Below are 17,305 nucleotides of genomic sequence, written 5' to 3'. Positions count from 1 at the left end.
TTGCTGATTGATGTAATCTCTCTTTCTGTATGTAACATCAGAGTGATAGCTTATTGCTTATGATTTCACCAGGGTCATTTCTTTTAATGAGGATAATAGTATAGAAAATGACTGAAGAAGATCGCATAATAGATGAACACTCACAAGTCATGTTTATTAAGCGTTCTTAAGACTAATGATTATTCCCTTTAGGAATGTTAAAAATATAGTTCTCTCTTTCCTACCTAGGTAAGGAAAGACTTGGAAAGTATCTCTCAAGGCAATGTATTAAATCTACATTTGTTCTTAACACTCATTGATAAACACTTTATCTTATTTTGTCATAAGAGAATATATAGCCAGCAAAAATAAAACATTAAGAATGGGTTCAGGGTGGCTGGTTAGCTCAGTTGGTTAGAGTGCAGTGCTCTTAACACCAAGGTTGCTGGTTCGATCGCCACATGGGCCATGGAGCTGTGCCCTCCACAACTATTGGGTTGTCGGAAAAGTCATGACTTTTCCAACAACCCAATAGATTGAAATAATTACTTGACTTGGAGCTGATGGGTCCTGGAAAAACACACTGTTCCCCAATTAAAAAAAAAAAAAAGAATGGGTTCAATATATTGAAAATTATTAAGTGTTGTTTACATTTAAAGATGACAGTATTTCAGGTAAATAATTGATTTGAAGTTAGATGTTCAGGTTATTGTACAGCAATTTAACTAGAACCATTGTGTTTTAAAGATTGTAAAACTGATGAATTGTTAAAAATAATTGTACTGTTCACAGTGATAATTGCAGAATAATGATTTTCTTTTTGTTTGTCTTCGATGCTTTGTCTTTCTGAATATGGGCCGTGTTCCCCACAAAAGGCCCAAAACATAAATATTTCTAAGAGTGCTCTGTCTTCTTTTATACAAACTTGAATGAATAGTTCTCTCACTTTCTTTGCATTTTATGTTTCTTCTCATGTAGAAAATATGTCTTTTTGTGCTCAGTAATGGATGACCCTTGGAATTTAGTGACAAATGTGGGTTAATTTTAGTTACCATCATTAATTTAACAAGCTCCTCTGGTAATACATTTTTCACTTAAAAAAATTGTATCATGAAGCAAAGTGTGTTTCTCTGAGGAACAGCAATGATTATACTATAATCATGCACCTCTAGGGTGTAAGTATGGGAAAGGTACAGACAAATGTATCTATTCCTTTGACATACTGATTACTTTATAATATCTGAGTATTTTCATTCCAGTCTTCCTTGCTGCCACTATCCCATTTTTCCCCCCTATTAGGCTGAAAGAAGAATAATAGAACTTTTCTCGTGTTCTAAAATATTGTGCTGGTATTTTTATGATGGTTCAGTATATATTTCAGCTGAACTGTACATTTCCTTATAACCACTAGGAAATCAAGATGGTCCATTAGCCTAAGAAGTTGATACAAGAGAGAAAATAGATTTTCCTGAGCTCTTTTGTTCATGCCTTTCCCAATAAGACTTACCAGATTTGCTCCCTCCACCCCCAAAATCTCTAGTTTCAAGTTATATTCTATCGCTAATGATAATTTTGTTGTGTATTCTTGTCTGTGTGTATACATATTATTTTTAGAATAATTAAGCTAGAGATGAACATTGTACTCAGTGTTTCAAGGATTGTATATAGTCACAGCGCCAAGACCACAGACAAGGGTATTTTATAAGTTGTTAACTGTGGTGTCTTGTGGGTTGTTTGGTTGATTACTTAGTATAAACTTTTCTCGGGAAGCTGTTTTGTGAATTATTGGTAGTAGCTAAATATTGGAGGATGAGTTACACAGTTTTATAGAGCACAAGCTTTAGGATCAAATCCAGTTACAATAAAATCCCAGCTGAATCACTTGTTATCTCTTTCCTTGTACAATTTATTTATTGTGTCTAGGCTGCAAATTGTTCAAAATTGCCTCAGGCACTGTCTGGCGGATAAGTGCTCAGTGAATAGCAGTTGTTTGTTTTTTTCCATCTCATATTTGCCATCATGTCGATAAGTTTGGCTGGAATATGTATGTTGGATGGATGGATGGGTTCAAGGTAGTTGTTAATAGTTTTGTATAAGAAATAAGAATAAAGACAAACCAGGCATCGTTCTGTTCCTGGAGATAACATCAATGGCTGAAGAGACTCTGAACTTGGGCAGTATAACTCTTTCTAGTCAACAGACTGGAGGACTTTGCTGAGAGCTGTAGTTTGTAGGAAGCCTCATTGGATACATGACTTTTCTTAGCAGGATTCTGATAGAAAATGAGTGTATTGAATGCCACTCCATGTTAGGACATTTAACATGTTATCACATGACCCCTTCAAATCAGCCCTGACTTTCAGAGAATGAAGAAGGAATGTGGGAGGCTTATGTAATGTTCTCAGAGTCACAGAGTAAGTGATGACCCCAATTGGGTAACTGGGGATAGTATAGGGTTTATCTTTTAGGAAGATAACTTTATTAAATAAACACTTTAATTTCTTTTCCTTGAGACGTTAGTATGCTCTTTGTATGTGGAGAGTTTAACACTCTTCAGAAGAATTCACTCTTGCAATAAAAAAAAATATTAATAAAGGCCAAAATTTAGCATTGTAAAATACTGGTATTAATGACCAATTTTTGTATTTTAACATAAGATTACGATTCTCAATTTGATTCCCTGAAGGTCACAATGCCCTTTCAAGAGAGTATAGTTTATAATATATTTTTTCACTGCATGAATTTACTTGATTTCAATAATATAATCTTGAGTTTGTCTCACCCTGACTCTAAAGAGAAAACATGTTGGAAACTGGACATAAATTGGTGCATCAACAACTTTTCTTTGCAATGCAACTATCACCATGCTGCTGAGTTTGTCATCTATACAGTTGGGATGAAATCCAAACTAGGAAAGTAATGTTTAAGTGTAATAGCAAACTATATAGTGTTACATGATCCAAATAAAGCACCCTTGATCGTTTCTGTCATTTGAACACATGGAAAGACTTTTCTCAGACTGAATAACTCCTGGTGTTGGATCCTAGATTTAGCTGTGACACTCTTGCTTGTTGGTGCCATTAAATAATTAGTCCACCAGGGTAAGGGTCTAACTCAAAGCTAATAAACATGTTAGACATTGAGGAATCTACCCAAAATCTTTCCATGGCTTCCCAACACACTGAGAATAAAATCCAGTTCTTTACTCAGGGTCTGGCTCCTGGCTAACTCCATACAAATTTGGCTGCTGGTCTCTGTTCTCCTTTCCTCTACCCTGTGCTTCTGGAATGTTCCAAGATTGTTCCTGTCTTTGTGCTTGTTATTTCCTCTGCTTGGAATGGTATTCCCTCCATCTTCACATTCAGATCTATGCTCATGCTTACTTTCTCAGAGATTCCCCTGGTCACTGTGTCTTTACCTCTTTGTTCTTTAGCTCCTTACCTCCGGAGCGCCTTAGTACCACGCCATGTGTTTCCTTATTGTCTTTCCTCTGTGTTAGAATGGTTTTCATGAAGTCACTAGCTTTCTCTGTGTTTTTCATCTCTTGTGCAGAGTAGATGTCAATAAATAGTTATGTAACGAACAAATGCATATACTATGCTACAAGGTTCAATAGATAATGAAATTAATATTCTTAGGTTCTGTTTATCTCATTTACTTCCTTCCCACACAAACTGGTTATTCTAGTTAATGTTGAGTAAAAATCTCTCCCCACTCTAACCCTCACCCTATCCCTAACCCTAACCTATTTTTTCAAGAGAGTAAGGTTATATCGTTCCTTTGAAATGATGAGAGCAAGGTGTTCTCTTTTTGCATGTGATTTTAACAAAATAATTGTTGACTAATATGTTTGCATCTGGGATATGAAAACTCAAGTTTAGTGGCCAGTTGAACGTTGCCTTGATGTAGACAGATCTGGTTATATGACCTGTTCAGTAGCAATTAATCACCTAGTTCACTTATAGCTTGCTTTTCTCTGTAATATAAGTGCATACTATCAACCAATTTCATAGTAGATATTTTGTGTGATGGTACATACAGTTTGAGCTATTAATTTTAACTTCCTTAATTGAGCTCCATGATCATAAATTGAAGCACTTGAGAGTCACTTGGTGAGGAACAGGCTTGCTGTGTTAGTTTGAAAGCACTTTTTCAGATACAGTTGTGCAAGTGATCTACTTCTGTAAGGTTGGACTGTTTGTGCTAAAATTTAAAAGGTTCTGCCTGTGGATTGTAGGAAGATAAATGGCACATCTCTAGAAGTGAGGAAAAATAGTTCTGTAATTCAGTGTCATGTTGATAGAAATAGCAACCTTAACCAGTCATCTTTTATTTTTGGCTCAGACAACTAGCTATAAAATATAACCCAGATGGTGGAGCTATGATAGTAAAGATACAGAAATGACATTTTGCTGATGAATTCGCTACCCTTTGCTTCTTCTCCACTTTCAGTTTCATAACAAATCTTTTATGGTGCAAGTGCTTGCTTATGTATCTAAGAGCAGACCCACAAGATGAAAAAAATGTTTTGAATGGCATTTTTAGATCATGATTATTTCGGTTAACTTTTGTTTCATTTCCCTCTTCCAGTTGCCATTTTGACTTTTTCCTCCTTCTTGCTAAATTCATACTCTAACATAAATTAGTCTGTGCCACAATAGTGGGTCCTATTTAAATTTATTTCTGCATACATATTCAAAGGAATTTTGAATATAGCATTATGCTCTGTCTGTCTAACTTGGAATGGGGGGATGTCTGTCTCTAAAAGGAGTTGGGCACATTATACTGTGGTCTCTAGTCTCAGCCAGCTTCACATACTAGGCATTGAATTGAAATGAAAAAGGAATCATGTAAGGGTACTTTAATGATGTGGATGTCAGATTGTTCAGATCGTTTTGTTGCATTAGAGATTAGGAATGGGGAATGTGGTGAGTGTGTGGCGTTGAGTTTGTTGTAGTATGAAGAGCTAAGAGGTGTTTCCTCTTGGTTCCCAGCATCACTGCCACCTAAAGCTGTCTTCTTGCCTTATTCCTCATGGGCTGGGGTCTTAAGGCACTGCCTATGATAAATCAGTCCCTGAGGAAGGACAGAAAAGGGAGGAAGAGGTTGACATTTATGGAGAACCTCCTAAATTGTGTAACCTCTTTTAATCCTCACAATGACCCCAGCACAGAGATTTAATAGAGGTCTGTGACTCAGGGTTGAGGCTTACCTGACACTGGTACATTTGCCTGTGCTGTGTGTGTGTGCGCGTGCGTGCACACGTGCGTGTGTGCACACATGCATGCTTGTGTGTATATTTCTGTTATCATAAAGTGCTTATATCAAAACCTTTTTAAGAAAGTGGTATATGGCTCCCCAAGCAAAGGAATCTAAAGATATAGAGAACATGCAGAGAAAATAAGAACTTTTGCATTTATCTTGTGAGCACCAGTGATGAAAAGTTTGTCTGGGTCTCTGTTAGCCACATTGTGGAGTCATGTGCTTTTATACATGTTAATCTACATCAATATCTACTCAAATTAAAGAGAGCATTGACAGTTTTTTGCAAATGCAAGATTTCAGGAAAGAAAGTTAATTTAAATAACTGATAGACTATTTTTATGAGCTTTAACTTTTTAGCATAGGCTAAAAATGATTATTGTTGGTTCCTTAATTTAGATCTTCTAGATATTTTTGGTGATTACATTAGGGATAGTCAACTCCCTGGGCTAATTTGAAGCATAGGAATGTGCTGTGCTTACATATTCATTTTGGTGTGGAGACTTCTGAAAAATGTTTTCTTTGGGCTGTTCTTTTATACAGCCTACTCTTGTGTGAAATCTCTTAGGCTTTATTTTCTCCATTTGATCTATGGCCCTGCATTTTTACTGTTTTCCTGGACAATGCCCTGTGCTTTGACTGATGTTCTGTCGTTTATCAGGCAAACACAATATCACCCTGTAAAGGCTTGCCGTTGGATGGATGTTGTGGTTGTTTTTCATGCAAGTGCAGTCTTGTTATACCTAATATTGTCATCTGTGTTAGATAATGTGGCAGTTCCTCTCATCACTGAGGCAATTGGCAGTGCTAAACCTCAGGATATTTTTGTAACATTGACATTTCATTCAGGAATACTTGGCTACACTCTATATAGCATTTGCATTCTGAAATCAACTTAAGTCACTATTATGTTATTATAATTGTGTGTGGATAGATGGCAGTGTATGTGTGGAGGAAAGGAAGCTGCTCAACAGCAGCTTCTGTTGAGTGGCAGACCCTTTCGCTGTAAAGAAAGCCTGGATATATTCAGGTAACAGGACATGGCTTTTGAATCTCTAGAACCCCATTATTCTCTGCAGACTGCAGCCATAAAGTTAAGTCTTGACAGGACTGGTTCCAAGAAACTGGCCATATTTAACCTTAAGGCATCTTAAGGAAAATAACTGATTTTGAATTCTTATGTGCCTCTAAGTCATGGGAGGGGCTAAGGATAGCTAAACTCTGAATTATGAAAGGGTTTTAGATGAAGAATCAATTTGGGCTTTATTACATGTCTTAACTGCCTTCCATATTTAGTTGACATATAATTAGAATCCCCTAATTACTCTTGCAAGTAGCTTTAGAGCCAAAGAATGAACCAGTATTTCCCTTGCTGACATATTTTATCTATGTACCTTTTGCAATTGCAGGCATTTACCTCCTTCAGGAACTAAATAAACAAGTAGCCAGTAGGCAAGGACTGCAAAGAATGCATTCATTTCCAAAGACACCCCCGCCCAGCCCCCCCACCTTTACTAAAGGCATTTTCACATGTTAGACTCTTAGAAATCAACTATTACATGAGCCAATAGGCAAGCCATCCTGCCATGCAGAGGTCTGACAGGGAGGCTCCTTTTCTCTAACAACTTCAGTGAATCCTCATTGAGAAAGCAGAATTTCAGATTGACAGTGCCTGTGAGCGGAGTTGCAGTGGGTGACAGCGGCTGACAGCTGTGCACTGGACTTTTGTACCATCTGTCAGTTATGTGTATATTAATTTTAAGTAAGAACAGAAATAGAATATTTTCACATTCGAAAAGAAACTAGATTCTAGATGTTGACGTTTCCATGCAGATATTTGACTCAGTACAAGGTCTTCTGGGGGCTATAAGGAGAAATTTATCTATTACAGCATTAACTATTCAAGGGAAGTTATTATGTTTTCATGATTTCTAAATTAGCTTGGGAAAATTATCTGGAACTTTCTCAAGGGATAGCTATTTTATTATATCAACAACATTTTATAAGTTAGGTAAAAATTAACTAAACACTTTTTTCCTTCGGCAAAACTATTAACTAGAATCCACTGATATTCCATAGTTTTCTGTAGCACTGGAACTCTTTCCAGCCCCAACTTTCAACAGGATCCCTGTGGGTCTCTGACGTGGCATGAAGTAAGACAGTCAGTGCCCTCAAAGAGCTTATGTTTTTGTAGAGGGGGATAAACTTTGAAAATGCATTTGTACAATTAACCCTAATTCTAATCATGCTCTGTTTCTGACTCCCATCTGAGGATATTTCTTACCAGTCTTTAAAAGAGAAGATATTAATTTCCATGTGACTTAGGATCACGCCAGTGGATAGGAAGCACCTCCACTCCTTGGGATTTATTTCCTTTCGACCACGCCGCCATCCCCACTGTTGCCTTCTGTGGGATCCCAAGTCATTCCCCCTATTCATCATAAACGTTAGTACTGGTGTCGGCATTCTCCCTCCACTCCTGAGGCCCACCACTATCCTGATGACTTCAGTATATTTGTGGAAAGTCCGTTGTTAGTTCCTTCACCTCCTCATCCCCCCAAACCACCTTCCTTATTTTGCCTCCTTTCTAGAAATTACCTTCCTTATTTTACCTCATCTCCCCAAATCACCCACCTTATTTTAACCTGTTGCTCTGATTAAGCAGATCTTATATTTTCTCATGAATGTTCTAACTTTACATGTAAGCATCTCACTGTTTGACTGTAACATAAATTCACCTTCTACTTTATTTGTTTTACTGAGATCATTCATGAACACGGGTGGGGGGCTAGTTCATCAAACCACCAGCCTTTTGACAATTCATCAACTTGCTTAGCATATCGAAATTTGATTTCATCGTAATCTTTTTTGTTACATTTGCTATTTCTATAAAATCCTTGCTTGCATTTTTTTGGGGGGTTCTACTTTTAATGAGCTTAAAACCAAGCAAGTTACAGTATGAAAAGTCATGCCTCTTGATAGATTGGGATCACTAGAAATTCATGGTGACCAACTTCAGATGGTCTCACAATACTCCTGGGTATCCTATCACACTTTTCTGTTCTACTTGCTTTCTCATTCTCCTTATTCCACTATATTTGACTCTCCAAACTCCAACTACTCCTCCTTTTCACTAGCCTCCCTTATAGCTGAGAAAATTGAGGCCATATAACAGAAACTCTATTATCTACCAATTCTACAAATTTACTCATATCTTTATTCATCCTCTCCTTCTTTCCTCATGTTATATTAATAGTAAGCATGGAACCCTTCATATGAGCTATGATATGCATCCTGTGCAATCCTGTGCCATCCTGACAGTTATCATTTCTCTCTCCTTGTACTTAAAGATCCTCTATCAAATTGAATCATCTTCAACCTCTAAACATCTAAGCCTTTTTCATCTTAAAAATAATAACAACCAAAATTTGAACACTTCCTTTGATCCTACATCTTCTTCCACCCTTGGTTACATGCCTCCCCCAATTCAGGTAAACTTCCTGTAGGAGTTTTTACACTTGCTGCCTCTCCTCTGCTCTCTTTATCATTGTCCAATATGGCTTCTACTTCTATTACTTCATACAGATGGCTCTTCCTTTAGTTACTCTTAATCACAATGGCACATATAGGGGTATTTATCCCCCAAGTTTATTGAGATATAATTAACATATAATAGGGCATAAGTTTAAGGTGTATAATGTGTTGATTTGATACACCTGTGTATTGCAGAATGGTTACCACCATAGTGTTATTTAGAATCTCTGTCATGTCACTTAATTAACATTTCTTTCTTTCTTTTTTGTGGTGAGGACATTTAAAATATGCTCTCTTAGCAACTTTCAAGTATGTAACGCATGTTGTTAAGTATAATCACCATGCTGTACATTAGATCCCCAGAACTTATCTTATAACTGAAAATTTGTCTTCTTCGGTATGACATCACTTATATGTGGAATCTTAAAAAGTTGAACACATAGAAAACAGGGACTAGAATGGTGGTGACCATTACCAGGGTCTGGAGTTTGGGGAAAATGGGGAGATGTTAGTCAAAGAGTACAAACTTCCAGTTATAAAATGTACAAGGGGGTATTTTTAATCTTTTTTTTCCCTAACTTGGTGTTTGATCAGCATTTGGTCCTGACCTCTTTTCCACTTCATTGGCTTTTGTGACACCATACACATCCATTTCCCTTTTATAGTTCTACATGCCTTTTTTTCCCCCAACCCCATCTGTCCTTTTGCAGGCTCACCTCCCTATATAATATCCGGGTAGAACATATGGCAAAAAGAGAGAAGATGACCTAGGATGGATCCTTGAGAATTCAGTGTTTAAAGTTTACGAGAGAGAGAGAGAGAGAGAGAGAGAGAGAGAGAGAGAGAGGGAGAGGGAGGGAGGGAGAGGGAGGGAGAGAAGTCAGTTATATTTAATGATGTTGACATACTTTTGTTCATATACGTTATGTATTGTGTGTGTGTGTTTTTGTGTGTCTGTATAATTTGTTCTTGTTCAGCTAGCATCTGATGAATGTCTACTGTGTGCCAGCAACTATGATGAAGCTTTGAGGACACAAAGTTGAGTCAACCACTGCTCCTGACTTTGAGGCTTCATTGTCATGAGTGGTGTAGTAGCAGTTCGTATGGATGGACCTGCACCCTTAGCCTCTTTGTTTGTGTTACAGATGACTGTTTTATTTGTTATCAAAATGTGGACCTGGATATTTAGAAATAGGTTTTGATTTTTGTACATTTATTCTTTGAAGTCAAATGTGTAATTTAGTTAGAATTTTACATTAGCAGTGTTTAATGTTTAAAAATTCAAATCACAAGGGCCGGCCGAGTGGTGCAATGGTTAAGAACTGGCTTGGGATGCCAGAGGGCCCTGGTTCGGATCCCACATATGAGGGCCAGTGACACTGCCCTCCACAGTTAAGATGCTGAACAGCAGCTCAACCTGGAACTGGGCTGCCATGAGTCACTGGTGGAGGCGTAGGCTGCAGCCCCTGTGGCAATGGGTTGCCATGGGCTACCGTGTGTAGCCAGCAGCCAGCGTGAGCGGCCAGCAGCCGCAGTGAGCGGCCCTCCAGAAGCCGGCAACTGATCTGCCTCTCCCGGGAAGAGCACAATGATGGTGCCAGCTTGGGCCAGTGAAGCAACATCCTCCACAACTAGACTGAAGAACAAAACGACAGCAACTTGTCTGTTCCCCTTCCTCCAATTCCCCAACACTGTTCCCATCCCCCCAATTCCCCAATAAAAATCTTGGAAAAAAATTCAAATCACAAAAATGCAAATTTAAGGTTTATGGGAATAAAATACCAGTTTATTTATTTGTTTATTTCTCCCCCCCCCACCCAAGTTGGAGATGGGGGTTAAGTTTTTGATGAAAGAGAGAGGGAATGGGAAAAAATTTTATTTTAGTATATATGTCCTTTATGAATGTTTTCTTCCTAGGATGGCAGTGGTTCCCCATAACACAGAACACATACTGTGTGCCAGTAGCTGTGCTAACTGGTTCATATGCATTATCCCATTGAATCCTCTCTTAAACCCAGAGGTGGATACTAATAGTTTCTTTTTATAGAAAAAGAAACTGAAGTTTTGATTTTACATAAAGTTACGTATGTAACTTTACATATGTTTTTCCATAAGTTAAAGATACACTTAAAGAATGTTAACGAAATATATATCTGACTTTGGAGCCAACACTGGTTTTAACATTATGATATATTGAACAAAAAAAGGAGTGCAAATTTTTTTCAGATTTTTCTCATATCTGTAATGTCTTGGACTATGTGGTATTTCATATATATATATATTTTAATCATTTTACATATACCGTTCAAACTTCACAAAAACTTATGGTATAAGCAATGCTAGTATTGACCAGATAAGACTACAAAGACACAGTTAAAAATTTTGCTTGGGTGACGTGATAGCGGACCAGTTACTAGATCCCAGGCTTCTTGACTTTGGGTTCAGCTTTCCATTATATGATGCACTTCTTCTGCATTAATTCAGTTTACCAAAGGATAACATTGTGTTTGTTCTTTAGGGCTTGCCTCCCCCATCCACCTTAATTTAACTTTACTTCCCTTATTTAGTTAATAATCCAAGAATGTTGCTGGAGTAGCAAAAATTTGATTAGAATCATTACCTTCAGTATTTCAGGTAATGGAGTTGAGTGAAAACAGCATGAAAAGCAGAGCCCATTTATTCTGTTCCCAGGTTGGCCTCTTGGATGGGTTAAAGTTGACATCTGGTATGGCTTCCACCTCTCTCTTCTTCTGGGAAGCCCTGGTTGACTACTTGACACCAAGCATTAGGCCTGACCTGAGCATTAGCCCAAGCAAGCTTTGTGTAATTAAGCTGTTGAGATTTGTTTCCCCTGAGTGGACAGAAGAGCCTTAAAGGTGAGGGCTCTGCTGAAGTCATAAAACTGATTAGATCCTTAGCAGTAAAGGAATCTGATCTTAGAAATTTCCTTTAGCTTTCGTTAATGAGGCAAAGACAACACTTTGTAGGGAAAATGAGGTCACTGAAAAGGAGAAACATTTTCTTTTTCTTTAATAAAGAACTATTCTTTTAAATCAAGGCCTAAATTTATTGTCCAGAATAAAGCTCAATTTAAATGAACAAATAAACTTTTCCTCAGAGGTGTAGTAATCATGTTTAAACTCATCACCTATACAGAGCAAAGGAAGTTAAACAATTCCAAGAAAGTAAAACTGAGATAAGCCTAGAAATTAAAATAACTTAATGCTGACTACAACGAAACTGAAATAACTAACAATGATTAATTATACAGATGTGTGGTCTATTCATAAAAATGTTCTCCTCCCTACCCCCCCAAAAAATGGGTTTCTCACTTTTTCCTTCTCATCCTTCCTCTTCCTTGAACTACATTCAAGCAAATAAAATGTATTTTCCTGGGATACACTTAAACAAATCTCACATATCTCACATATCAACAATGTTGATAATCTTACCTTTTGGTTTATATAGCACTTTTACGTATGGTCCTATTTAATCCTCATAAAATATTATAACAGAAATTGCATTACATCTTTATTATGGAGTTGGAACATGGCTCTAAAAGGTTATGTGATTTATTTAAGAATTTGTAAACAGGAGAGTTGGGAGTCAAATATGAGTTTTCCTCACCCCTGAGAAAGTGGCCTCTACCACAGTTTGTTTCAAGTCACACATTGTTTAAAGTCTGATTCCGCCCTGTGTCTTGCTAAGACCTTGTTCCAGTATTTAGAAAGTGCGATGACAGTTGTTTTCATATCAAATATGTTTACATGAAATTTATTTATTTATTTATTTTAAGATTTTATTGGGGAATTGGAGGAGGGGAACAGCGTTGGGGAATCGGGAAATGGGAACAGACAAGTTGCTGTTCTTTTGTTCTTCAGTCTAGTTGTGGAGGATGTCACTTCACTGGCCCATGTTGGTATTATCCTTGCGCTCTTCCCGACTGAGGCAGATAGGTCGCTGGCCTCTGGACGGCTGCTCACGCTGGCTGCTGGCCACTCACAGTAGCTTATGGCAGCCCACTGCAGCTCCACTGCAGCCTACGCCGTTGCCGGCGATTCATGGCAGCTCAGCTCCAGGTCGAGCTGTTGTTCACCATCATAGCTGTAGAGGGCACAGCGTCACTGGCCCTAATGTGGAATCCGAACTGGGGCCCTGCTGCTCAGAGCTGGCGTCCCAAGCCAACTCTTAACCAACGCACCACTCGGCTGGCCCCATTTACATGAAATGCAAATCACATGTATACGCACACACATACACATATATTTGTGTCCATAGATTAGCCATCCTTTCATTGTGAAGTGTTTCTCTTCCCACAAAAACTTCGTTCCCCTCTTTCTCAGCTTCAACTTATTCCAGTGGAATCAGTAGTCATAAAGGGCAACCGTGAAGTAGAAAAGAAATAACACAGGAGAAAGTTTAAGATGGGAGTGGATTGATGGGAGATGAGCCATCCCCCTAGCCTACTGTGTCCTGTTGTCATTGACGTTCGGGTGGCTATGGAAGCATGGTACGAGGATGAGAAGGGGGAATGCTGATGGTACCGCTATTTAGTCAATATAGTTCCTAATTTGTGTGTTATTTAAAATGACTTTTTTTTATTCTTTATTTAACACTTTGGACTTTTAAAGGAAATCTAAAACCCATTTAAAGGAAACGGTTTTACTGTCTTTGCTTCTTTATCTTGCTAGACAGTGTAGTGGAGCTGATGGAAGAAAAGAACCCAGAGGCAGGTTGGCTTGGGTCCATTCCTGACTCCACCACTTGGTAGCTGTTAGGCTTTGGTCCGGTTACTCAAATTTTCTTTAAATTATGGATAACAATCATACCTACCTCATGTGATTGTAATGAAGGTTACATGAGCCATAAGCCTGTGTGGTGGGGAGGGAGGTGGGGGGTTAGTTGGTGGAGGGAGTGAGGGAGAGGAGAGGGAGAGGAGAGGAGAGAGGGAGGGAAAGGAGGGAGGGAAGGGAGGGAGGGACAGAGAGAGAGAGAGAGACAGAGAGAGAGAAGCAACAGACGCTTATGTGAATGTGCATGCTAGTTTATGAGTCTCTTGCATATAGTAAGTGCTCAATAAATGTTAATTATTATCATCTTCAATGAACCTCTGCCTCTCCACTATAGTAAAGTTGTCAGAAAGTTACCAGACGACTCCTAATGAGTAATGCCAATTGATAGTTTTTAATTCTAGTTTTTATTCTTGATCTCTTTCCTATATTTCTTTTTTTTTTTTTACCACAGCCTATATATTTTCTTTTTCTTTTTTTAACCTAACTCCCAAATCTCCAGTTTGTTCTGTTTTTGCCCAACTGCAGCAAGTTTCACTGTTTTCACTTTCTCCCATCGGAAGCCCTTTGTCTGTGCTGAGCTAGCACCACAGCCTAATCCCAGAATTGACAAATATTCTCGCGGGAAAGGAGACATGGCTGGAGACCATAGGATCACACTCGAGAGACTTTCCTCCTAAAATTTGTGTTCATAGAGATGCCATTGTTTATGCAGATACCTGATCTTTTAAAATTAGGGTTACTGTAATGTATCTGGCCTTTTCTAATGCTTTTGGTGGGAATGTTGACCTGCCTGAAACCTCCCGAGAACTTCTTTTCAGTCCTTGACGTTATGTGTGAATAACACTTTGTTGGGTTTACTTCTGCCAGCTGCCTTTTTGTCTCCCATTTCAGTGGTTTTCTCCTCTCTCTTCTTGACATACCTGTCTAGTTATCACCTAAGCATAGCTCCACATGTATCCTGGGCAATTCAAGTTTGCAATGTCTGCAATGTACTTAGTTATCTTCTCTCTCAAGTTTGTACCTTTTTCTTTATCACTAGTCCAGGCTAGGGATGCTGATAGCATCATCCATCTAGTGGTCCAAGCCAGGAATCATAATTGTCCTATATTTCACCACAAATAATGAGTCAATAACTTCTACTTTATTTCCTTAGTTTTAATTTTTATGTCTTATTTTAAATTCATTTTTCCATTTCACTGCTACTAGCATATTACCTAGCTGCCTATTTCCAGTCTTTTTTTTAGGCCACCCCTTATTGTATAGCCAAATATCTTTCTGATAGACCAATCTGATTATATTTCTTACTATAGACATCAGTTTCCATTACAGTTCCTAAAATGTTTTGCAAAATACTCCAAAAAATAATCTATGTATCTCTACAAATAAAGGAGCCCATAGTCAATGAAAATATTGAAATATGGCATGCTAAACCTGTTTTCTCTTGAAAAGTCATAGCACATATTGTTAAAAGAAAGGCTATATGATATGAGGTCCTGCTATTGATGGTAACAGCAAAACTCTACAACATGAGCTCATTTTGAACATCAAGACTTTTTTTGTTTGTTTGTTTAATATCTATTAATGTGGAACTTTTGACAGGATATACTCCTGACATCACTTTCATGGTATTCAAGTTTTTCCATCCCTACCTCTCTAATGTCATCTCTTCTTTTTTGAGCCTTTGTTACTATACAGATTACATTCATTTAGTTCCCCACATATATCACTGCTATTCTATTCTATTCTATTCTATTCTATTCTATTCTATTCTATTCTATTCATCTAATTGTTCTTTTTGCCTGGAATACCACTAATCTATCTGATGACCTCTGTTTTAAAAAACTTGGCTATTTTGAAAGCTTTGATCGTTTGATCTCTTCACTGGTTAGCTTACTGCTTGGCATATTTTAGGTGCTCAATGTATGTTAAATAAATAATAACAATAGAGAAAATCAATAAAAGGAAAAATAGGGATATAAGATTTGTTGTGTCTGCCTATTCCTTCTGCCTATAGATTGCCCATTCAGGAAATCTAACAACACTTAATAGCACTTACGAACTTAAAAAATTTAGTGAGAGCTGCTTGATCTCAGTAATTTGACTGCTCTTCCAAAAACGTTCTTTTGTTTACCTGTACAAGGTTTAGAAAATTACTCTACATTATAAGATAAATTTTTAATTCCTGTAGAACAAGAGTCAAATGAAAAAATTTTAAGCATTTTATAGCTGCTCTTTTTCTGCTTTGAAAACTGCTTCTAACTGATTGTTGTAAATGTTTTCTATTTCTTCCTGACAGGTAATATTTGAAGCCGAAGTCTCAGGAGGGAGAAGTGGTTATATTGCCATTGATGACATCCAAGTATTGAGTTATCCTTGTGGTAGGTTGTGATTAAGAATTTTATTTTACTATGGCCTTTCAAACTTGTCTTATATTGGCGGTGACTGTTGACTGTTTATCATTTGGTCATGGCTGCCTCTTTTGTTGTTGTTAACTCCTACCCTTCTGTTCAGTTTTAAAAGAACACTGAAGTATTTCTAGAGTTTTTGAATAAAATGTTTTTTTAGACTTGTAATTGTACACATATTAAAGGATTATTTTCATTATTTAATTAGTGAGGACACAATGCAAATGTAAATTAAAATGTAGGTAGGACTAGTTCTATCTTTTGGTATTCGTAAATTTTCTCAGAAATCAAAGAAGAATAACAAATCAGCGTTCAACTGAAAGGAAACTAAAAAGCCTCACAAAGTTAAAAGCGGGAATGAAGAGAATGAATTAGTTCACCTTATTCCACATTTAGGATTAATATTTTTATGTCATAATAAATATCTGGATAACCCATATTAAATAGCAAAGCAATAGGAAGCAAAGGAAACAAACTGAGTTTGTTAACACATAGTTTTGTTATTTTAGATGCACATTGGTTGACCCTCAGATGGTGTAATTAAATTTGTGTTCACATCACATTTCCTGAAAGACAAGTATTGCATGCATTGAGTAGAGCCAGGCATAGAACAGCTGGCAGGAACACAAACTTTACCTATATTTCCCAACAGCATTTTATAGGGCCCATGATTTCTAGATGATCTGTTCAGTACTCCTGGTAGAAATTTTCTAACGCATCATAAGCAGCATGGCCAGGGTGGGCACCATGCAGGAGTCCAGGCTTGTGCTCATGGTGAGTGGTAGTGAAATTCTAGTTTGCATCCGAGTCCCCTGTGGAGTGTGGCAAATCTCAGATACTTGAAACCTCTCCTGTTCTGATTTAGTAGGTCTGGGTGGGGCCTGAGAGTGCACATTTCTAATAAGTTCCCAAGTGATGCTGCTGGTCTGGAGTTTGCAATTTGAGAACCACTGTTCCAGCCTATGTTCTAGTTGAAGCATCCCCTTTCCCCAAGTGCTTGCTGAGATGAGGCACTGGAGAAAGCTGTAGCAGAGAAGGGTCAAATGACTTATTATATGTGGCACATTCTAAGAAAAAGGAAAACAGTATCATCTTACTCAAAGTTCAAGTTGGCTCACTAAATTCTTTCAATCTGTTAGTATATGAGATTGATGTTTCCATCTACTATCCAATTACACTTCTTGAAAGAGAGGTGTTAAAGAAAAGCTTTTGTGAGTAAAATTTTTTTTTTAATTTACAAAATATAAATTGACCACAACAGCATTTTCATTGTAATACGGTCCTCCATGAGCTTTCTTTTGCTCACTGAGGCTTAGCTTTTCTTGGGTATAT

The 17,305-nt window shown here is 37.6% G+C and overlaps 1 protein-coding gene across 1 annotated transcript in view; it reads left to right on the top strand.

Moving 5' to 3' along the window:
* The window catches only part of LOC109375345 (receptor-type tyrosine-protein phosphatase kappa-like), a 347,967-nt gene that overhangs the window by 260,574 nt on the left and 70,088 nt on the right, over positions 1-17,305 (top strand). The window contains exon 4 of the mRNA XM_019630700.1: positions 15,865-15,946. Within this exon, the coding sequence (XP_019486245.1) occupies positions 15,865-15,946 (82 nt within the window). The remainder of the gene's footprint in view (positions 1-15,864; positions 15,947-17,305) is intronic.

This window comes from Hipposideros armiger, unplaced genomic scaffold (assembly GCF_001890085.2).
Source record: "Hipposideros armiger isolate ML-2016 unplaced genomic scaffold, ASM189008v1 scaffold_934, whole genome shotgun sequence".
Classification (NCBI taxonomy): domain Eukaryota; kingdom Metazoa; phylum Chordata; class Mammalia; order Chiroptera; family Hipposideridae; genus Hipposideros; species Hipposideros armiger.
Note: the sequence above shows the minus strand (reverse complement) of the source record. Positions and strands in the feature narration are given on the sequence as shown.